This window comes from Scyliorhinus canicula, chromosome 7 (assembly GCF_902713615.1).
Source record: "Scyliorhinus canicula chromosome 7, sScyCan1.1, whole genome shotgun sequence".
Lineage (NCBI taxonomy): Eukaryota > Metazoa > Chordata > Chondrichthyes > Carcharhiniformes > Scyliorhinidae > Scyliorhinus > Scyliorhinus canicula.
Window position 1 is genome coordinate 164,164,334 of NC_052152.1, and position 24,074 is coordinate 164,188,407.

At 45.9% G+C, this 24,074-nt stretch overlaps 1 protein-coding gene across 2 annotated transcripts in view; it reads left to right on the top strand.

The window, feature by feature from the left end:
• LOC119969494 (cadherin-4-like) overlaps window positions 1-24,074 on the top strand; it is an 859,326-nt gene that overhangs the window by 660,402 nt on the left and 174,850 nt on the right. For both annotated transcript variants that reach the window (XM_038803180.1, XM_038803181.1), the window contains 2 exons: window positions 2,290-2,434; window positions 22,330-22,502. In XM_038803180.1, coding sequence (XP_038659108.1) covers window positions 2,290-2,434; window positions 22,330-22,502 — 318 coding nt within the window. The remainder of the gene's footprint in view (window positions 1-2,289; window positions 2,435-22,329; window positions 22,503-24,074) is intronic.

Sequence of the window (24,074 nt, forward strand, 5' to 3'; positions counted from 1 at the left end):
GTTGTAAGCTTTGAAGAAGCAGTCGAAAGATGTGCAGGTTAGGTGGATTGGCCATGATACGTTGCCCCTAAGTGTCTCACGGTTCGGGGTGATTATGGGGATAGGGTGTGGGATTGGGCCTGCTCTTTCAAAGGGTTGATGCAGACTCAATGGGCCAAATGGCCTCCTTCTGCGCTGTAATGATTCTATGATTCTAAGACAGTAGAGAATACAGATAGATGGCAAATTAGGGCAGCATGGTAGCATTGTGGATAGCACAATTGCTTCACAGCGCCAGGGTCCCAGGTTCGATTCTGGCTTGGGTCACTGTCTGTGCGGAGTCTGCACATCCTCCCCGTGTGTGCGTGGGTTTCCTCCGGGTGCACCGGTTTCCTTCCACAGTCCAAAGATGTGCAGGTTAGGTGGATTGGCCATGATAAATTGCCCTTAGTATCCAAAATTGCCCTTAGTGTTGGGTGGGGTTACTGGGTTATGGGGGTAGGGTGGAGGTGTTGACCTTGGGTGGGGTGCTCTTTCCAGGAGCCGGTGCAGACTTGATAGGTCGAATGGTCTCCATCTGCACTGTAAATTCTATGATAATCTATGAAATGAAGTTCAATGCAGAGAAATGTGAGGTGAGGTGATGCATTTTGGTAGGAAGAACAAGGACAGAAAATATAAAATAAGGGTACAATTATTAAGGGATGCAGGAACAGAGGGATCTAGGGGTATATGTGCATAGATCATTGAAGGTGGCAGGACAGGTGGAGAGAGCAGTTAATAAAGCATATAGTATCCCTGGGCTTTATTAATAGAGTCATAGGGTACATGAGCAAGAAAATTATGCCAAATGTATACAAGACACTAGTTAGACCTCAGCTGGAATTTTGTGTACAGTTCTGGGCGCCACCCCAAAGGAAAGATGTGAATGCATTGGAGACAGTGCAGAAGAGGTATACAAGAATGGTTTCAGGGATGAGAAATGACGATTATGAGGATAGCTTGGAGACTGTTATCCTGGGAGAGAAGGTGGCTAAGTGTAGATTTAATAGAAATGTGTAAATTCATAAGGGGGATGGACAGAGTAGATAGGGAGAAACTGTTCCCACTCGTAAAAGGATAAAGAATGAGAGGGGACAGATGTGAAGTGATTTGCAAAAGAAGCAAATGTGATGTGGTAAAAAAGAATTTCACACGACGAGTGGTTTGGGTCTGGAATGCACCGTCTGGAAGTGCAGGGGAGGCAAGTTCATTTGAGAGGGTGTCAGATGATTACTTGAATCAAAACAATGTGCAGGTATACGGGGAAGGAAAAAGGCACTGAGTCATGGTGCTGGTTTGGAGAGGGGGTGCAGAAATGGCCTCCTCCTGTGCCATAACAATTTTGTGATTCCGTGAAATATCTTTTGCCCTCAACAAACTGGAGAATGAAAAGGAATTCTAGAGAAATACAAAAAGGCTGACAGTTAACACTTGACACTGCATATTATATAATGTGGCCTTACTCAATCTATTCTTCCCATCTAATGAATTATCTGACCCATATTATTATTACCCAGCATACAAGCCAGTCTGTTTGCTTCCTGTCAGAGTATTATCAAGCCAATTCCCCAGCAGTCAATCCAGACAGAATAAAGTTTACGGATGCCAACAAAAAGATTTTCAAAAAAAAAAGTTTATGGACCCAAGGGTATCTATAGTATCATTTTGAACATTCCTCAGATAATCCATGGCTTCAGAGTTCTGATAAAGGAACCTCCCCTGCAGATTTTTCTTGCTAAAAAATACCTGAAGGTATTAGTCGGTGCCAATAGATTATTTTGAGAACACCAAATAGGAGAGGTTCTAACCATTAAATACAAATTTAGGACTTTTATGACAAAAATCTTCCTCACACAGAAATACATGGGGTGGACTAATGGATAGAAGAGTGGAAGTGAAAACCTTGGAATTTTTAAAGACCCAATTGGATGCTGAAATGAAGAGACTCTATGATCTTTCTGGATGGATGAATTCAGATGCAGTGAATGGCTTTTTCGTCCCTCATTATCTTAAGATCTGGTTTCTACTACTCTATCAAACTTTAGTCTGCATTTGTAATATTTTTCAAGCTCAAAGACACCTTGTGATTTCGACCAGCATATTGCTAAACTTGGTTTCACTTTTCCTGTGAGGCTTATGATTGATAATAACACCCATCACTGATTCTTGATTTTTGGTACTTCTTGTGTGAAATAGTCTTTTGGGATTTGCTGGACTGTATAAGTTACATAAATAGCTTTGACCATTTCTTGGCTTCTGTGTTTACAGCTGAGGGCGCATGCAGTTGACATGAATGGAAACAAGGTGGAAAATCCGATTGACCTTTACATCAATGTTATTGATATGAATGATAACAGACCAGAGTTTGCGAACCATGTGTACAATGGGAGTGTGGCAGAAGGATCAAAACCAGGTAAAAAGAGAAATGATTCATCAACAAAACTATATATTACATATGACAGCCTTTTGTATGACCAGTGACCGTTGACTCAAAAGCTTTAAACTCCATCTGTAAAGGTTAACACAATAACGTATTATTTCAGACAGCACAGAATAATAGCGTTTATTCTTGGGTTAAGGGTCAAGATAGGATTACAGGCAAACCCTATAAAAAACCCCAGGAATGCTACAAAGGACTCTTAAAGGTTTCTATGTGTGGTCTCAGTCGGGAAACACGGTGCAATTCCCGCCTGGTGGGTTGGCGCAGTCCAGATCGCAATCCATCCATACTTAGAAATGTTTTTGGAAGGGCAGCACGGTGGTGCAGTACTTAGCACTGCTGCCTCATGGCGCCAAAGACCCCGGTTCGATCCTGGCCCCGGGTCACTGTCCGTGTGGAGTTTTCACATTGTCCCCATGTCTCCTTGAGTCTCACCCCCACAACCCAAAGGTGTATAGGGTAGGTGAATTGGCCACACTAAATTGCCCCTTAATTAAAAAAAAAGAATTGGGTACTCTAAACTTATATTTAAAAAAAAGAAATGTTTTTGGAGATTGGGGCAATGCACCGATCTTCAGACAATCCTACAGAACCTCACCCCATGCCCCCAGCCTCTGGCTTCAGGCCCCGCTCCTTGGCAGTGCCAGGTAAGCGTTTCCAGTGACGTGGTAATCACATCTGGTCTCAATTTTTGGAGACAAGTATAGATTCCGACTGACTTCATGTTGCGCCAACGGATGGCAGGATCCCTGGAGCCAGGTAAATCCCACTTAACACAGATCCTGCATATGTAAATGTATGCTAACCAGGTTACGTCACCAGCCGGGGGCAGTGAGAATCTCAAAATGAGTTCTCGCAGGCACATATTTGTTGTGGCCCTCTCTCTCTGTCTAGAGAGAGAGAGAGAGCGAGAAAGTATCTCTGGCTATAATGTGATTTGCGCCTGCGTGAGCGGGGCCTGAGAATTGCTCCCTTATTTAGAAAAACCATTCATATTTACCTATAGATTTTTGTGCATGTCAGTGCTCTACACAAGGTTGTACTTCTGCTTCCCGCTTCCCACCAGATCACAGTCTCTTAGTCATGTGACATTGCTTCATAGTTACATCAGTATCAGGTGCTCCGGTTGTTAACCCTTTACTCTACAAATAGATTTCAAGGCCACTGTTGACATTACCAACTTGAGCTCTTTAGCTCAGCATTGGGCAGATAAACATCAGTCAGGCACATAACCACCTGGCAGCTATCGATCAACTTGGAAATAGGCTATTATCTCTTTATTGGATGTGACTGTGTGACATAAAAGACCTTAAGTACTTGAGAGGGACTCAGTTTATACATTCAATGCTACTCTGAAACATAGTGGGCAGAATTCTCCCCAGCCCTCGGCAGTGGGTTTGATGGTGGGCATGGGGGGAGAATATGACAAGAGGGCCATAAATTGGTTTAATTCCAGTGCAAATTTACAGCAGAATCTTCCACTGGTTCCCACCATGGCTAGTCAGAAAACCCGCCAGAGGCCGGCATAAACCTCATTTTCATCCTGTTAATGGGATGGAGATGAAGGTCTAACCCCACCCCTCCCCCATGCCAGCGTCTCCGCAATGCCGGTGGGAAAACACACTGGCATGAAACACAGTTGGAACAAGATGGCGTGCAGATGTCAGAGCTCACTTGAACAATGTCTAGGGCTGCCTCTAGACATGCTTCTAGTGGGATGGAGGCCCACTGCTAACCTGGAACATCACAGCAGTGGGCCGAGGGTGCATCTGCAGATGGACCTTACAGATTAGGATTCCAGGAGAGGGTGCATTTTCTAGCCTAAGAATGTTCCTGGAGATCCATCTTCATTTTCAGGAGGTCCATCTTCTTTCTTCAATGGGGGTCAGTGATGTTGGATGCCTTTATAAAATGGCATCGGGACACGACCGCAGATTACCCCAGGCCTGCCCCACCACGGAATATGGCGTAAAAGCCTCGGATGCGTCATTAGTGAGGTTGGGGTTGGAAAATCTGGCATCTTTGCTCGCCGGCAACACAGTGGGAATTACTCCACTCCAACCACAGAACTTTGTCTCAAAATGGAAGAACTCCACCCATTATTTCTGCTTTATATTGCAAGGAAAAAGTTTTCCAACACATTGTTCATAGACTTTCCAAATTATTTTTCACTTATTTGCATGGAATATCATAGAACATAGAACATAGAACAGTACAGCACAGAACAGGCCCTTCGGCCCTCAATGTTGTGCCGAGCCATGATCACCCTACTCAAACCCACGTATCCACCCTATACCCGTAACCCAACAACCCCCCCCTTAACCTTACTTTTATTAGGACACTACGGGCAATTTAGCATGGCCAATCCACCTAACCCGCACATCTTTGGACTGTGGGGGGAAACCGGAGCACCCGGAGGAAACCCACGCACACAGGGGGAGGACGTGCAGACTCCACACAGACAGTGACCCAGCCGGGAATCGAACCTGGGACCCTGGAGCTGTGAAGCATTTATGCTAACCACCATGCTACCCTGCTGCCCCAATCATGTTGTGCTGTTGTATTAAAAAAGGGGCCAGTTCAGCCCAGTTGACTGGACAGCTGATTTGTGATGCAGAGTAAGGCCAACAGCATTGGTTCAGTTCCTATACCGGCTAAGGTTATTCATGAAGGCTCCACCTTCTCAAACTTGCGACTCACCTGAGGTGTGGTGATCCTCAGGTTAAATCAACACCAGTCAGTTCCCCTCTTGAGAGGGGAAAGCAGCCTATGGTCATCTGGGACTATGGTGGCTTTAGTTACTTGCTTTTATTGACAACCCAGAAACAAATAATTTGGCCTTCTTCCGACCTGCTTCATCTAACCCGATCAACCTATCCTTCTATTGCTTTCGCCCTGATTTGCTTATCCAGCTTCCCCTTGAATGTATCTATGCAATTATTTTATCTCAGTTACTCCAGAATGGACCCTCCTGTTAATAATAATAATAATTGCTTATTGTCACAAATAGGCTTCAAATGAAGTTACTGTGAAAAGCCCCTAGTCGCCACATTCCGGCGCCTGTTCGGGGAGGCTGGTACGAGAATTGAACTTGTGCTGCTTCCTTGTTCTGCATTACAAGCCAGCTATTTAGCCCAGTGTGCCAAACCAGCCCTGTCTGTCCAAGTTTTCTTCCTTTTAATTTATGTTATTCTGCTATTTCAATTTTTGTACCTGGACAGTTAATGGAACCTATGCCTTCAAGATGCACTTCACCTTTAATTTAAAAAAAAACTCCAGCAGGATGTGCTATTTCATCCGACCTCAGTGATGACACATCTTGATGGACTTGGCTGTCAGCTACTTGACTCTTTCGGATTGCCAGGCCTTATCTATGAATCTTGCTGATTGGTCAGGTTTTTCCCTGTGAGACTGTGTTTCCAGATTTAATTTTGTGTTGAACGGAAGCCAGAAGATCAGTTTTAATTTATCTCTCTGACCTGATGGATTCTTTCTGAAGGTCCAAAGTAAAGACCTTTCTCTCTGAACAGTCATATTCAACAGCACATAAAATCCAATCCAGCTAGCAGCTTCAGGCAGGGTCAGTTGTTTAAAAACCCTTTTTGAAATCTCATGTGGGGAACTCTGTTTTTCCTCCGTAAATCTTGGGGAATTTTAGTGAGTCCGGTCCCAGTTAAGTTTGAACTACAGGTGGAAACTGGGGAGAATGCAAGACCGAGAGTCTTAAGAATCAAACTTGCCTGAGGATGTTCTCCTGAGTGAAGGCCCAGGGTAATAGAAGTTAAAGTGACTCCCCAGAGGGAATCCTGCAGCCTGAGAGTTCCAACTGAATGTTATTGCCAGCAGATCCTTGTCAGCACTCCAAGTCGTGGTTTTCAATCACTCCACATCCTGGAAGGACAGCCTACTGCTTCAAAAAATTCAACATCTGAAGCAAGGACACTCATCTTCCATTTCACATTGCTCTTAACTAACAAAGCCAATTCCTTATGAGCAATAACCTTCAACTGTGAAGTTAGAGGCTGCTCACAGTCAAAGGGAGTTAAAGTGACCTTCAGTATATAGCTAAGAACAGGGCTCTGTCCTGGAAGTATTTAGTAGGACAGGCAAGCAGCAGCTGCAGTTGCCCATGTTATGGGTATCAACAATATTTAAAGATGGTTTGAGGGCCCTGCAGACAAAAAGGCCCTCAACACCGCCCCACCTCCTCCGGCCCAGGCACGGCCCCTGACCTGAAACCTTTCAGTCTCCTGACCCAGCTCAACCCCACTGAGGAGTTTGCCCCGCCACCCCCCGAGTACTGGGGCAGCAGCTCCAGTGCCCGTGAGCTACATGCTTGTAAATGGAAATGGCTACTCACCTCCTCAGATCCCCTCAGCAGCCAGTGCAGCAACTTCACCTTTTTAAATGGAGTACTAAACGACGTCTATGTGGTTTCTCGCTGAGGAGCCGGTTAATTCCAGGGAGGCCTTTACTTTCGGCTTCATTCTTGCTAATGAGATGAAAATTTGTGCTAATTGGGTTTATGATATGCCCGTCATATATAGGCGAGATCCAGAATTTGCCATTGGGAGCGGGTCAGTAAGATGGCAAACTGATTTGCGCCTGGCGTGGATCTCGATTTTGGCCTTTCCTGCTATTTAACATCCGTGTCACGATCAGCTTCGGGCACAATGTGGTAGTTAAATCGTGCCCACAATCTGCCTTTTGGTTAAATTAGTTTCTCCTGAATTCTGTCTAATTATATATTTGTGCTCTCTATTCCCTTCTCATTCACGGGTGTGATATAACAGGCAAAGGTTAAAGTTTGATTTTGAACGCATTTAGCAGGGTGTTTCTCGAAGGCTGCAGTGGCGGGAAACACCCCGGTATTGAACGCCATTTCTTTTGGCCTCGGGGAGTTTCTCCCCACCGAGGCGGCACTTAAGACAGATTTTGTGCTGCCGAGCACAGATTGGAACGACACTTTGATCGGCAGTCCCTACATTTCCGCCCCCTCGTCAGGCTCTGTTCTGCTATATCCACACCCACCTTCACCCCTTAACATGATCGAGGGTCTGTGAAACCCCATCACCCACCCTCCAATTGACAAGGCCCTCTCGGCCCGACTTCTGACAGTGCCAAACTGGCACCCAGGAACCTTGACACAGCCAGCCTGATACCTTGGCAGTGCCAAGGATCCTGGGTGCAGGGGGGAGTGCCAGGGTACTGTCCTGCCCTGTTCCTGACCACTTGGGGGGGGGGGGGGTCTTCAAAGGTCTGTGAGACCACCCGAGGTGCCATTGTGCCTGGTCCAAGTTTTTTTGGACCAACTAAATGGCACCCTGGCGAGGTCTCGCACGCGCAGCTGTTGAATCACGGGCATCCAGCAAGAGCGAGGTCCAGATTAGGCCTAATGGAGCAATCAGCCCAGCACAAGCCCGAAGTTCACCCATTTCTCCCGGAACTGTAGCAAGCACAATGGGGTCGCTGAATCGCATCCCACAAGTGGAATCATTATTCCATGTCTATCTTTGTCAAACCCCTTAATAACCACACACACCTATATCAGGTCACTCCTCAGTCTTCTTCTCAAAGTGTTTTGACACTTTTTTTTCAGCAATTCTCAAGTTCTATACTACCAAGCAACTAATACTCTTCTATAATTATATGTCAATCAGAACTTCAGTGAATCAAAATCAAATGATTTTTTACTAATTCAAAATATAGATTATTATGGTATATATTTTCACCACCTTGACTTTTTCCATTTCTCCATTCAACTTCCAAGCATGATCTATCAATTCTCAATGCCATGCATTTCCTTTCAGAGATGCTGGGCGGGATTCTCTGTTGCCCGTCGCCAAAAGCTTGTTCGGCGATTGGGCGGAGAAAGGGCTCCGACGCTAAATTCGGGGCTGGCGCCGGTTTGGCGCCAGTCAGCCATGCTCCGCCCGCTCCGGAATGGTGTCACTGTGATGCATGAGGTGCGCAGCCGCAATGCCGTTGGCGCCTCATCGGCCGGCCCACTCGCGGTGCTCTACCCCCGATGGGCCGAGTTCCCGATGGCGTGGGACACACAAATCATGAACCTGGCGTGGCACCGCAGCCACACTCGGGCAGGATCCGTGCCACTGACCGGGGGGGGGGGGGGGGGGCTCTGCGAGGGCTGTGAAGACTAGTGGGGGGTGGCCAGGGGGTGGGTTGTGTGGTCGCGGATGGCCAGTTGGGTGCATGCATGAGCAGCGCCATGTTGTACGGTGCGACCACTGCAAGCTGTCAGCCGTGTGCATGTGCGGCCCGGGACCCGACCATACTGCAGCCACATTCGGAGCAGGAGATGGGAGTTCCAGTCAGCGCCGGTGCTAGCCCCTCACCAGTACCAGAATCAGTGAGGCGTTCGCGATGATTTTCTTTACATAAACCTCCTGCGGATTCTCCATTCGAGCCGACACTTAACCACACAAACGGCAAATCCAGGTCGCTGTCTCGATTTTGTAATGGCAACAAATACCTGGAACGGTGTTGGTTAAGGATTTGTGCAATTTTATGCAGTGATTAAAAAGCATTGGCAATTTGTAGTTTTAGTTTTGTTACAAAGGTTGAGTGAATGATCCATATGAATAAACACTTGCTACCCACCGCAGGTACAGAAATAAATTGCACTGAAGGACTAATTATAACTCTGATCCAAATCCTAAACAGACCTCATCAAGAGTCATAAATCATGGTATCACATAAGACAAATCAATGTCTAGATTTGCCAAAAGCAGTCTTCTTTTTTCTATTTGTTTTATTTAGAGAACAGCTTGTGCAGTTAGAGAAAAGGATAAATTAGCTAATATAAGCAAATGTGTTTTTAATTGTTTTAAACGTACCTTTTGTAGACTGACAAAACACTTACTCCGGTGTTAAAATTGCAGTGAAAAATCGTATTTAAATTAAAGGTATGCAAATGTTGAAATTAAGCAGTCATTTTATTTGTCTTGATATGCATTTTATTTTTATTCTCGTGGAATTGATTGTGCTTCGGTTGCATTTAAATGGTAGGCAGCTTTCAAAAGGCAGATCAACCATTCCTCGTTTTAAAAATAGTATTTTCTGGTTTAAAAATACTTGCATTTATTTAGTCCAATACCCTTGATGCTTGAGGGGTTTAAATTAAGTCCCGTGACGGGGGCGGGGACCGGAAGTTTTTCCCGCTGTGATGCACGATCAATTGCACAAAGACGAGAGTTGGATGCAATCGAGGCTTTAATACACTAAGATGTGTGGCCTCCTACAGCAGCTGGCGAAATGGCTGCTGTACAGGATGCACACATATTTATATTCTCCCTACTGGGCGGAGCCAGCAGGCGGGGAATTACCCTCGTACCTGTAGTACAGGGCCTTACCACCAATCACCTAATATATACAACAGTGGTGACTACCAAATTCATCCCCTGTCAAAATTGAGTCCGGCGGGGGTGGCGGAGAACTATATACACATACATGTTTTAAAATACAGAGGGAGAAAAAATTGAGTCCAGCGGGGTGGAGGAGAATTATACAGAAGGATGATGTTTCAAAAGTCCCGATCAAGTTACAGGTTCAGTCGGTCCGGAGCCTTGATCTGCCGTTGGGAGCGCTGCAGTGGTGGCGGCGATTCCGGTGTCGGTCTGGTCCTCGGTGACTCCGGGAGCGTGCCGAAATCCTCGTCATCCTTGGGCGTGGGCAGGGGGAGGACGGATTGTCCTGGGGCGGGAGTTGCGGCTGGGTGCGCCGGGGAAGGGGAGGGTGGCGCCATGCTGGAGAGGTGTGTGTGTGTGTGTGTGTGTGGGGAACCTGCTGGCACCAGGTCCCTGAGGGAGACAGTACCTTGGCGGCCATCGGGGTACGCTACGTAGGCGTACTGTGGGTTGGCATGGAGTAGCTGTACCCTTTCAACCAACGGGTCCACCTTGTGGAGTCGTACATGCATGCGTAGGAGTACGGGTCCTGGAGCTGCGAGCCAAGTCGGGAGTGACACCCTGGAGGGGGACTTCCTGGTGAAGGCAAAGAGATGTTCATGGGATGTGTCATTAGTCGCAGTGCACAGGAGCGACCGAATGGAGTGCAGTGCGTCAGGGAGAACTTCCTGCCAGCAGGAAGCTGGGAGATGTCTGGACCGTAGGACCAGCTGGACGGCACTCCAGACCGTCCCGTTCTCCCTCTCCACCTGTCCGTTTCCCCGGGCGTTATAGGTGGTTGTCCTGCGTGAGGCGATACCCTTGTTGAGCAGGAACTGACACAGCTCATCGCTCATGAATGAGGATCCCCTGTCGCTGTGGACGTAGGCGGGGAGGCCGAACAGAGCGAAGATGGTTTTGAGGGCTTTGATGACGGTGGCAGACGTCATATCAGGGCATGGGATGGCGACAGGATATCTGGAGTACTCATCGTCCACACTGAGGAAGTACGTGTTACAGTTGGTGGAAGGGAGGAGCCCTTTGAAGTCCACGCAGAGGCGTTTAAAGGGGCGGGAGGCCTTCACCTGGCGCGCACTATCTGGCTGGTAGAAGTGCGGTTTGCACTCCGCATAGACCTGGCAGTCTTGGTGATTGCCCTGACTTCCTCGACGGAGTAGGGCAGATTGCGGGCTTTGGTGAAGTGGTACAAATGTGTGATTCCCGTTTGACAAAGATTGTCGTGCAGAGTCCGGAGTCGGTCCACCTGTGCGCTGGCACATGTACCTCAGGATAGGGCACCGGGGGGCTCGTTGAGCTTACCGGGATGATACAAAATCTTGTATTTGTAGGTGGAGAGCCCGATCCTCCACCTCAAGAGTTTATTGTTTTTGATCTTGCCCCGCTGTGTTGTTAAACATGAAAGCTACCGGCCGTTGGTCAGTGAGGAGAGTGAATCTCCTGCCGGCCAGCTAATGCCGCCAATGCCGCACAGCTTCAACGATGGCTTGGGCCTTTTTTTCGACGGCGGAGTGCCGAATTTCGGAGGCATGAAAAGTTTGTGAAAAGAATGCCACAGTCCTGTCTGCCTGGTTGAGGGTGGTGGTCAGAGTGACGTCTGATGCATCGCTCTCAACTTGAAATGGTAACGTCCCGTTGACTGCGTGCATCGCGGCCTTGGCGATGTTGGCCTTAATTCGGTTGAAGGCCTGGTGAGCCTCGGCCGTTAGGGGAAAAAGAGTGGATTGGATGAGTGGGCGGGCCTTGTCCGCATAATTTACGTGGTTTAGCTCACAAGGCTAAATCGCTGGCTTTTAAAGCAGACCAAGCAGGCCAGCAGCACGGTTCGATTCCCGTACCAGCCTCCCCGGACAGGCGCCGGAATGTGGCGACTAGGGGCTTTTCACAGTAACTTCATTGAAGTCTACTCGTGACAATAAGCGATTTTCATTTTCATTTTTCATTTCATTCAATTTGGGATCCATTGGGCGTAGTAAGAAAAGAACCCCAGGCAACGTTTGAGGGCCTTGGGGCAGTGGGGAGAGCGAGTTCCATGAGGGGGGGCATGCGGTCGAGATCGGGCCCCAGAACACCGTTCTGGACCACATAGCCCAGGATGGCTAAGCGGTTCGTGCTGAACACACACTTCTCCTTGTTGTAAGTTAGGTTGAGGAGAGTGACGGTGTGGAGAAATTTGGCAAGTTGGCATTATGTTCCTGTTGATCGTGGCCGCAGATGGGGACATTGTCAAGGTATGGGAAGGTAGCCCGCAGCCCGTACTGGTCGACCATTCAGTCCATTTCCCGTTGGAAAACCGAGACCCCATTGGTGACGCCGAAGGGAACCCTGAGAAAGTGGGAGAGGTGGCCATCTGCCTCGAAGGCAGTGTATGGGTGGTCTGCCTTATGGATGGGGAGCTGGTGGTGGGCGGATTTTAGGTCCACAATTGAGAAGACCCGGTACTGTGAAATCTGATTGACCATATCAGATATGCGTGGGAGGGGGTACACGTCGAGCTTCGTGTTCCTATTGATGGTCTGGCTGTAGTCCATGACCATTCTGTGTTTCTCCCCAGTTCTCATCACTACCACTTGGGCTCTCCAGGGGTTGTTGCTGGCCTCGATGACGCCTTCCCGGAGCAGTCGCTGGTCTTCGGACCTGATGAAGGTCCTGTCTTGGGAGCTGTAGCATCTGCTCCTGGTGGCGACGGGTTTGCAATCTCTGGTAAAGTTTGCAAATAGGGAAGGTTGGTCGACCTTTAGGGTCGCGAGGCTGCACACAGTGAGGGGTGGTAGGGGCCCGCCAAATTTCAGTGTTAGGCTCTGGAGGTTGCACTGGAAGTCCAGGCCGAGTAGTAAGGCAGCACAGAGGTTGGGGAAGACCTAGAGGCGGAAGCCGGTAAACTCCACGTCCTGGACAGTGAGGGTGGCTATGCAGTACCCCAGGATCGCCACGGAGTGGGACCCGGAGGCCAGGGAGATTCTCTGATTGGCGGGGTGTACCACGAGGGAGCAGCGCCTTACCGTATCGGGATGAATTAAGCTCTCGGTGCTCCCGGAGTCCAGCAGACGATGTGTAGGTGGGGGCCGCTCGGCCCATCGATTTTCACGTTTGTAGAAGCGGTTGCTAGGTTGTGTGGGCGAGACTGGTCAATCGTGCGAGACGTGGCTAGTCATCGATGGTGGAAGGCGATGGGGTGCCCGGAGGGCATGGGTCCTGGTACGATGGCGGCACCCGCGGGCCGCACATGTCGTGGGGAAGACAAGATGGCGGTGCTTGATGCTCCTGGGGAGGACAATATGGCGGCGCCCACGGGCCGCATGTGGTGGGGGTTGAACAAGATGGCAGCGCCCACGGGCTGCACGTGGTCCGAGGAGGGGAAGATGGCGGCGCCCACTGGCCGTACGATGGGGGGGTCGGACTAATAACAGCAACTGTGAGGGCCTGGCACACAGGTGAGTGCAGCACTTGGGGAGGGGAGAGGGGCATGCTTGGGTAGTGCTGGGTGGGAGGGTGTATTTGGTCATTCTGGGGTGGCCTATAAAAATGGCGTCTTAATCTTCAAGTTTCTAATTTGCTGGCGGGTGGATGAAACAGAGGCTGCCCCTCCAGCAATATGTTGTGAGATTTTATTTGCCAAGTCTCAGACCATATGACAGAGAAAGCCGCAATTGCCGTTGGCGACTTCAATGCTGCTTTTTCCCAATAATTAATTCTGCATCCTGGGATTATGCGCTGCCTTCTGTGGCAGTGTGGCCTTGATGACGTGGGTCCTGCTGTCATACCCCAGTGCCATATTTAAAAGACACCCAACATCACTGACCTACCACTGCAGAAAGAAGGTTGACCTCCTGAAGAAAGAAGATGGGCTGGGCCTCCAGGTACACCCTGAGGCTGGAATTTGGTCTGCCTCGATGGCACTGAAGCTGGACGATTCACCTGCAGGTGCTCCCCTCACACATTGATTTAGTGTTCCGAGGTCGAGGGTCGCTGGTGGCCTCCATACCGAACTCTGCAGGCAGTCTCAGGCATTCTTCAGGTGTGTCCTGACTTCTGCATGCCACATTGGTCCAGATTTGTCCTGGACCGGTGTTTTCCCACTGGCATCGCGGAGAAATGGGCATTGGAGAAGATTGTCATTGGGCCTTCATTTGCAAACCATTAGCCAGATGCAAATCGGTTTCACGCCGGCCTTTGGCGGGATTCCCGATCCACCGTGGAGGACAGCATCGGAAGATCCCGCTGTAATTTCACGTCGGTGTGAAACCGATTTTTGGGCCACCTGACGATTTCTGCCCCTACCCCCACACCCACCATTGATCCCGCTGGTGGAGGCATGGGAGAATTTCGCCCTGCGATTCTAGTTTTCCATCAACATGACGTCAAAGATACAAATAGCATTAATTTGGTATGTTTTGCCACGGTATCACCATAGCAGTATGTAGAGTCTCAAACCCATGTAGAAGTAGATGCTGTAAAATGAGCTGCATTGTTATGCTAATTATTATTTTGAAGATGACTTGCGTTCTGCTCTATTTTGGAATATTTCCTGCTAAGTGATGTGAACTATCTTGTGGAGAACAACTTTGGCGGGGGGGACAAAGACACCATGAGGACAGACTTGTGGGATGTGTGTTCCAGTTGTGTGTTATTTCTTACTTGAGCCATAACTATGATTTCCTTTTAAATATTCATGTACGATTAGTTACAAACGAAAAGGACTCCCTTTGGCCTTAACTGTTGAGAAATTGACATCAGGAAGGGGATGAGTGAACACTTTCATTTTGTACAGATTAATTGGTGCTCCCTAAAGCTATAAGTGCAGAACACACTGTTATCCAAGATGAATGTGAAAGGCCACTCAGAGGCAAGCTTGGCATTCTCTATAATTCCAATCACATATTTTCCCTCCTAGTTTCACCACAATTGTAACATCTTCTTTTCTGATCTGTCCTTATTTGATGTAATTAATCTCACTTGCCAAAGTGATACAAAGCCATATTCCCCGACTCTATTCTTCCTTCTTGTTTCTGTGGACGGGCCTCTTCTCAAAGGTAAATCAAACAGTTTTGAAGCCTTGTGACAAATGCAACAAGCTTAGGTGTGTGGCAATCTTCACACAACCAGATGAAACTCTTTCTCTGATTTAATTTTGGTGTTTTGATTTGAATAACAGTTTCATGGAAGCAAAGTGAACCCAGAACCTTCTGAAAAATCAATCGCTAAACTTAGCAAACACTAGTTAATGGTCCTTTTGGGCTGGTAAACCCTGAAGAAAGAGGTCAGTTTACATTTTGGCGAATCACTAAGGCCTGTCATGTATCTATTTGGCTGTGCGTCATGCTGTCACATTGGAGCACTGTTCTCCTATTGAGTGATATATGATTTAACAGCTAGTAGAGTCACTCATCTTCAAGAGAACATTTTTAGGCTTTGACACTTTGCTGATAATGTACATCTGAGAGTGGCACTATCAATGGCTTGGCAATCTAATGGTGTCACTCGTGATACAGAAATTATGGAATTTTCCCTGTTCAGTGCCATGAATGGAATGTTTGCAGTTTTTGAACGTAAATCATCACCCAAGTAACACATTAATCCATTTTTAATAATTTAACAGAAAAAGCAATCGCACATTTTGTCTCAAAGGTATACACCACTCATTTTAAATCTTATGAATATGTCTTCATTGCACAACGTGACTTAATTGGTATTCATTCTATCTTCATTAAAAGCCAAAGACTCAAACTGTATTTTTTCTTTTTAATATGTGGATGGAACAGTATAGATTTTGCAAAACAGCAAGTTATTCTGGGAAATATATTTTGGGAAAATACTTTGCTGCCGCAGGCTACCAAGTCCAGGGTGGATAGAAAAGGTGAGCTCCCACTCTCAGTAGTGCCATCAGTGGAAGGTGCTCAGTGGAATCTTCCCAAACAGGACAGAGGCAAAATGTTGAACGAGTCACCTCTGTCCTGTTCAGCTATTAATAGTGGTTTCCTCAGCAACAATGGCAGAGGTCTAGGAGCTGGTTGGTGTACTGTCCAATTAGTCTTGGGAGATAGAAACAAGTACCTAAATGAAAATTGGTTTTCACTTTTCTTCGCAAAGCATTGTTTCAATTAAAGTGTGTCCCTTTCAGTATTTCAGAATTATTTTAAATGATAAATCATAAGATTAAAATTTTCAATATTAATGTAACAGTGAAGTTGGAGAATCTGTTTATTGATTGAATCAAAGTCCCACTTTTAACAATTCCAAAGGGAACCTTGCCTATCCCAAATGATGCCTTACCTCTCCCAAATGGTGTATTACTTTTCCCAAAGGGTGCCTTGTGTTGCGTATTCATTGTGTTTTCTCACAAACAGCCTTGTAGCTGAACAGGGACACTTTCAGAGAGCGATTGCGTGACGTCATCTCCATCTGTGCGTGCAAACGGGCAATCTAACATCACAGCCAGTAGTGTGAACATCGTCTAAATAGATCTTTACATTTTGGTTGACCCTCCAGGGCCACTATCTATCAACACATTTAGTCACCACAGAAAGGTTTAGGTTTCATAAGTGCAGCCAAGAAGAAGGTGAACCAATCACACAGTTTGTAAATAACCTGAAAAGACTGGCTAAAAAGTGCAAACTCAGAGGGGTGTTAAATGAGATCATCAGAGATAGCTTAGTCTGTGGTTTAAGGAACAAAGATATTCAAAAGCAGTTGTTAACCAAAAGCAACTGACTTTAAAGACATAATTGGTAATTCAATCTTTATTGTTGTCACAAGTAGGCTTACATTAATACTGCAATGAAGTTACTGCGAAAATCCCCTAGTCACCACACTCTGGCGCCTGTTCGGTTCATTGAGGGAGAATTCAGAATGTTCAAATTACCCAACAGCATATCTTTTGGGATTTGTGGGAGGAAACCAGAGGACCCGGAGGAAACCCACACAGAAACGGGGAGAGCGTGCAGACAGTGACCCAAGCCGGGAGCCGAAGCTGGGACCCTGGTGCTGTGAAGCAACAGCGCTACCCACTCTACTACCGTGCCACCTTAGTTGCTGTATCCATGGAATTATCAGCCAAATAAGCTCAACAGTTTAGTTCAAGCTTAAGAATTCACAAGACATTGTCTGAAACTCGAACGCAATCACAGACTCGCATTTGCTATCGATGTGCAAAAACCAGGCAATCAGCAGCAGATTGTTGATGCAAAGACATCATCTGGCAGAGATTGTGGCAGAAAGGACCTCATTACATGCGTTTGTTGGAAAAGAGATCAAGCTTCAGGCAAAAAACTGTAGGAAGCAAGAGCCAAATAAAACAAAGGGCAGGGCAATCTGAATCAAGAAAAAGTGTCCATATGGTACAAAATGGATGTGAGAAGAAACTCGATTCACAATCTGAAGGTGAACTTCATTAATTGTATTAGCTACGGCCGGTGCATCAAACCAATACTGGGTCACTCCATTACTGGATGGTCAACTGATAAAGGTGGAGGTGGACACTGGGGCAGCTGTCTCGCTGGTGTCAGGGTCTGTTTAGCAAGAAAAGCTCTGAGATATTGCTCTGCAACTCATGAAGATGGCGATAAAAACCTACACTGGAAAAGTGGTTCCATAATACGTGGCCGTATTGATGTAATGGTGCAATTAAATGGACAGACAGTAGATTTGTCCTTGCACGCAGTCAAAGGAAATTATCCAGCACTAATGGGAAGCATTTGGCTGGGAAATATCAGATTAAATTGGATCGAGGTAAATCTCATGATGGTCCGTTTCAGGCCTACTCAAAATCTTGACGAAACATGCCATTGTCTTCAACAGTGAGCTGGGAAGCATGAAAGATATCTCAGTAAAGCTGAAGATCAAGGAAGAAAGTCAGGTGAGATATTTAAAGGCTAGGTCAGTGCAATAGGCAATCAGAGTAAAGGTAGAGGCAGAATTAGAATTGAGGAACAACTGATAATGGACCGCAGTTCAGCCTCAAGAGTTCATAAAGTACATGAGGGAGAACGGAATTCCACATATCTGGTCTGTTCCTTATCACCTTGCCACAAATGACCTGGCAGACATTTTGTACGGAAGATGAAACATTAACGGTAACCAGAGAACAAGGTTAATTGTTTAAATGGTGGAGTCAATTCCTGCTCACGTAAAGGAATGCTGCACACTCAACAACCCAAGTTTCTTTGAGATCGCGAATCGTTAAACATCACTCCCCACGCCATTCAATTTTCTAAAACCCAAGACAAAAGGCATTGTCAAGAAAATGCAACATGATCAGGCCACATGGCAGGAGAACAAGGTGAAACGTCATGGGCAGGATTCTCCGCCCAGTCGCACTCGTTTTCTGGTGCAGTGCATTCCCACCAACAGCGGGATTCTCCGTCCCGGCAGCTGGCCAAAGGGGTTTCCCATTGTCGGGAAATCCACGGGTGTGAGTGCGCTGCAGGCGAAATGGAGGATCCCGCCAATGGAAAATCCAGCCCCATGATTTTCGCCAGGGTCAAGATGTTCTGTCAAGAAGTTATACCACAAGTGAAAAGCGGATTCCTGGCACTATCTTAGCACCGACAGGATCGATCTCCTACACTCTACAAACCCGAGACGATGTAACATGATCAACAAGAATCAATCCGCCAGAGGCAGAACCCACAAGAGAGTCCAAATCCAGCTGGGCCAAGAGACGACCTGGACCTTCCTGAGAACCTGACACAAACCAAACCAATTGCAGAAAACAGCACCTCAATTGCTAATCAAACACCGAGTCATCTCTGATCATCACTATGTCGACTCTGATTAAGATAACCACTGACAATACTCACACCAAGCCAAAGACGGCAAAGGTTGCAGCAAGTAGGAAAAAGCAGACACCTGGGTTTGTCGACAACCACACAAAACAACGCCCTCTGAAACGCTTGACATATTGACTGCTGTTGTTAATTGATTGTTCATATTATTCTGTTTACTGTGTCAGGGACCTTTGATTTCAAGGGGGAAGAAATATTGTGTATTCATAGTACTTTTTGTGTTTCATAAGCAGCCTTGTAGCTGAACAAGGGAACTTTAAGAAAATGATTGCAAACGATTGGCTGTTTGTGCGGGAAAACGGGAAGTCCAACATCACAACCTGTAGTGTCAACATCTTCGAAATAAAGATCTATATTTTGGTTGAACCTCCAAGACCTCATGGAAAAGCAACTCGCTACGGAGCAGCGTGGCCATTGAAAGCCAGACGACCCCGCTCCTGGAATCTATCCGGCTTACAATGCCTCGTGAGATTCAACGCAATCTCGCAAGACGTTACAAGGTGAATCCCATCCACAAAGGGTGGGATCACGTTTTGGCAAATCTGCATATTAATGCGATGTGGTAAGCCTTACTCAAATGTGCAGATTCCCGAGGTACTTGAGGCTTTGGGATTAAATCCCTTCGCCTCGAGGATCTTGTGCGTGCACCATTTGGTACTGGTCTGTACAAACGGAGAGCAGACAGAACAGCACTTGTGGGAGTCTCCAAGGAGTTTGGAGGCACCCAGCTGCATGCCCTTTATAGGCTGGTACTCTGGCACTGCTGGTGCCACTTGGATATCATGGCAGTGCCAGCCTGGCATCCTGGTAGTGCCAGCTTGGCATCTTGACAGTACCACATGGGTGCCAATCTGGCAATGCCAAGGTGTCCAGGTGGCACTGCTAAGGTGCCAGGTTGGCACTGCCAAGATGCCAAGTTGCCATTGTTTTGTGCGCATGATCGGGCCAGGGTTGCCCGGTGGGGCAGGGGACCCTCCCATATTGGTTTGGACTGGGGGGAGGTCAGGGCTTCTTCTGGGGGCCTCGGAGATCGGCGATCATCGTTACCATAGGGGGTTCCGGCGAGCGGAGCTCCCCCTTTGTAAAAAACCGGGGCTATGTGTGGTCTCAGCCGCTCGTTCCCTGTCCAGACCCCCTTATTCAAAGCGAGTCGTGTTGAATAGCCATGTGTTTCAAGGAACTGCGAGTGCCGGGAAGCACGCAATCAAATGCGCTCGCTCAGGTACTTTGTTCCCTTTTGGGAAGATTGCGCCCTCAATCTTGAATCCATCTTCCTCTTTCAAAGGGGATATCCAAATAAATCTTTCAAGTTCAGACCTCCCCCCTTACCTGTTCTAATCTTCATACCCTGGGTTTTACACAACTGGCCTACCAGAATCCTGCTTCAGTGGAGGCAGTGGGTGATCTAAATGGCCAACTGCCTTCGTAAATTGCAAATCGCACATGCCACCCCTTCTCCACTCCCACCCCCACAAAGATGAGAAATACCAGGTTCAGGACTTCAAAATTTCAGCTATTTGCGGGATTTTCGCCAAGGCAGTGAGCCTCGCCATCATGGTGAAAATCTGGGCCAAAGTGATTTTCTTCCCAGCAAAATGTAATGGGGATTTGCAGAAACAAATGTGATATGGAGTCAGTGTTAGGTGAATGCTTCAAATTGCACTGCATTAATATGTGCATATGCATTATTAGTTATTTATTTTCTCTCCCCCTTTTTTTGCTGTCCAGTTTAGTTGCCACACAAACCCTCCTGAAAGCTAGCCAACGTCTTTGATTTGGAGAGATTTGTAGTCCCAGTTCAGCTGTCTGCACAACGACAGGCAAACAACGGCAAAGTCAAAAAAGGAGAATGAACATAGCCAGAGGGAAGAAATTGTCAGTGCAATGCTCGTTCTTTCTGTCACAGGATTAATACTTTGCTCGGAGAGCTTATATGTGGATTTTGAGAACATATTAGCTGGAGATTAACCAGGACTTTTTTTCATCACCACACTTTTCTACTTCGCAAATAGTGAAGGACTTGTGTGGTATCTACGGTATATCCTCCTGAGAAAATAATAACATGGGCTAATGCACTGATGCAACCTGGTACTTAAAATTCATATGAAAATTAAAAGGTTTACATTTTTGGCCTTACTGATTTGAGTGGAAAGCCAATTATGAACTTGAATTAGTTTCATAATTGAATAATGATTTAAAGGGCTGTGAAATTAATACTTCAGACCAGCGTACAGTTACACATTTGCACTGATTCACATGAAGTAACAAGGCTAAAGTTTTTTTAAAAATAAACATTAGTAATACTTTTGCAAAACTATTCAAATTCCTGACATCCACTTCCAGTGCTATTGCAGTGTACATGAGTGATAGGGAAAGAATATGGATCAGATGATCTGTTTTAATTGTTGCATGGAAAAAGTAAAATACTGCAATTATTTGATGCAATTGCCTTTTGCTATAATCAGTTGAATTGCTTTGATTCATCAATTCTTTAATATACAAACAGTGGTATGCAGAATTGAAGATCGAACAGAGAAGCAAACATGATTGTCGGACTATTACTTCATGATTCAATGAATTTAAAACTTCTTAGTGAAGACGAAGTCTATTCTTACATATTGTATATAAAGAAACAAAGACTTGGATTTAAATAGCACCTTTAGGATGTCACAAAGTCCATGCAGTAGCTTTGAACTGTGGTCATTGTGCACAACGAGGTCCCACGTATGGGCTACCAACTGAGCCAAGGATGACATCTAATAATACTTTCTGTCATTCAAATTAAGCTTCTTCACTCTGGAACTCTACTGGGGATTTGACCAGTGGCCCCTAATCCCCAAATGAATCCTGCACTCTTAGAGTGTTGCTTGGATTTGAAAACAGGACAATGAGTACGAATGGCTATGGTACAGCCTTGAACCTCCTGCATTAATCTGTTCTCTGCCCCATTCTGTTGCAAAAACTACTAGAAGCTGCTTTTGTTGCTCTTGCAAGGAAAATGATGCACATAATAATCTACTTGACCTCAGACAGTAATATCTTGTGTTTAGAGCAGAGATAAGCAGCTTCAAGGTTTGCGATACTGGTGTATGAAACAAAAGTGCATTGTGCAGTTTTTCTAGATTCTACTTAACACAATGCACCATTAGACTGTCTTTTTATTCAAGTAGAGACCTGAAACATTTCATAAATCTTACTTACATCCATTGTGTTTTCAGCGGCTCTATATAGCACATTTGAAAGAAATGAATTTTAGACCAAATCTATGGTCATTGCCACCTGGAGATTTCCTGAAGCACAAAAGAGAGTTTTGTCCTCTAAGTAGTTTTATGCAGCTGCTACCCATTCATCTTTTGAGGCTGAAATTACTGTTTGTTTTTACTGATTTCATGGCAGGGTAGGTTTGAAGCCCAGGAATGATTGCAGTTGGGAAAAAAAATCAAATATTTCGCTGTAGATTTTGTGCAATGCAAGATTCCTTGATAACGCTGCTTAATTAAATAATGTAATTACAGACCTGAGAAAATGGATGCTAAATTGTGCAAAGTTGTAAATGCTTAATAATTAATGCAGTGGATCAAAAATACCAATTTATAGTGAATGCTGTACAAGTTTATCTGTGGGAAAGTATTACTGGCACTCATGTACTGTTTATTGTTAGGTTCGTACGTAATGACAGTCACTGCCAATGATGCTGATGACCCAAGTACAGCCAATGGCATGGTGAGATATCGGATCTTGTCCCAGTCTCCAATCAGCCCATCACCAAATATGTTCACCATCAACAGTGAGAATGGGGATATTGTTACCGTGGCTGCTGGACTTGACCGAGAGGTGAGCTCTTTGGCTTTCTCTCTTCTTTGGATGTCAAAGCATTTCAACATCATGGTTTGATTGCTCATTTAGATTAGATATTTATGGTACTCCAGTGTTCTGCCTTTGATTTTGGATGACTCAAATTTTAATTTATTCCAGAGAAACAAAATGAAAATATTTTCACTCGATCACAGTATCTGATTGAGCCCGCATTGAATGAGCCCACAAAACAAACCTATGCAATAATTAAGATGTAGTTTGGCATTCACACTGCAAAGAGTTGGAGCGGAGTTCTGGATGAATAATAAAAGAATTAACAAACAGTGGGGAAAAAAAACCCACAAAGTTCCAAGTTGCCAACCCATGTTCTATATGTTCTATAGAATTCCACAGTAAATCAGCGACCTTACTTGTGTGAATATATTTTTCTTCAAATACAGATTTGATTTCACAAAATATATCCCATTGCTCTGGACATTCTTACGTTTTCCACACTCCATGGATTCCTTTTAATTGAAAAAAGCATATGGTAAAAGAAATTCCTTTAAAATCTCTCGACAATAGTATTTGACTGTCACAACATGTCAAGCAATACATGTATGAGGAATGAATCCAAGCCAGGGAAAGTGCTTTTATGAATACTTTCATGAAGGCAATGTTTTCAGCCTTTGTTTGATGCAAAATTATGTAAGCGTTCATCAGTTTTTGTTAAAGATCAAACAAATCTCTTAAATGTTGTGACTCAGAAGACGTGATCTGAATGCAGCATGAGAATAACTTTCCGAATGACCATCAATGGAAAAATGACCATCAATGGTAAAATTACTTGTTTGTTGCACGATATATGATTTTTTTAATGTGACATAATTTTCAACATAAAATGCAATACTGAGCTGAAACAACATCAGAAAATCCTCTTCATGTGTCAGAACTGATCAGTTGAAATGGCCGGTTGTCCAGAGGTACATTTACATTTAGAATCCTTCATTGAGTGTGTGAGATATCACATGGTCAAATCCTGGAAGATATCTTCAGCGTAGTCACCAGTACAAGTCGCAGAGCTGATCAGAGTTGTCTCCAATATATAGAACATAGAACAGTACAGCACAGAACAGGCCCTTCGGCCCTCGATGTTGTGCCGAGCAATGATCACCCTACTTAAACCCACGTAACCCGTATACCCGTAACCCAACAATCCCCCCATTAACCTTACACTACGGGCAATTTAGCATGGCCAATCCACCTAACCCGCACATCTTTGGACTGTGGGAGGAAACCGGAGCACCCGGAGGAAACCCATGCACACACAGGGAGGACGTGCAGACTCCACACAGACAGTGACCCAGCCAGGAATCGAACCTGGGACCCTGGAGCTATGAAGCATTGATGCTAACCACCATGCTACCGTGAGGCAGTAAAAATGATTTCACTGAGGAGGGTATTGGGATAGGGATTTCTCTAAAGGCTATACAGAGGGATAACATTTATTTAGAACCATTTGCGGGCCTGAAATAGGCACCTGACAGAAGCTTGGTCTTCACCAAAGGTATTGGGTCTCAGATACACTGCCAACGAGCTGTTGACACCAGA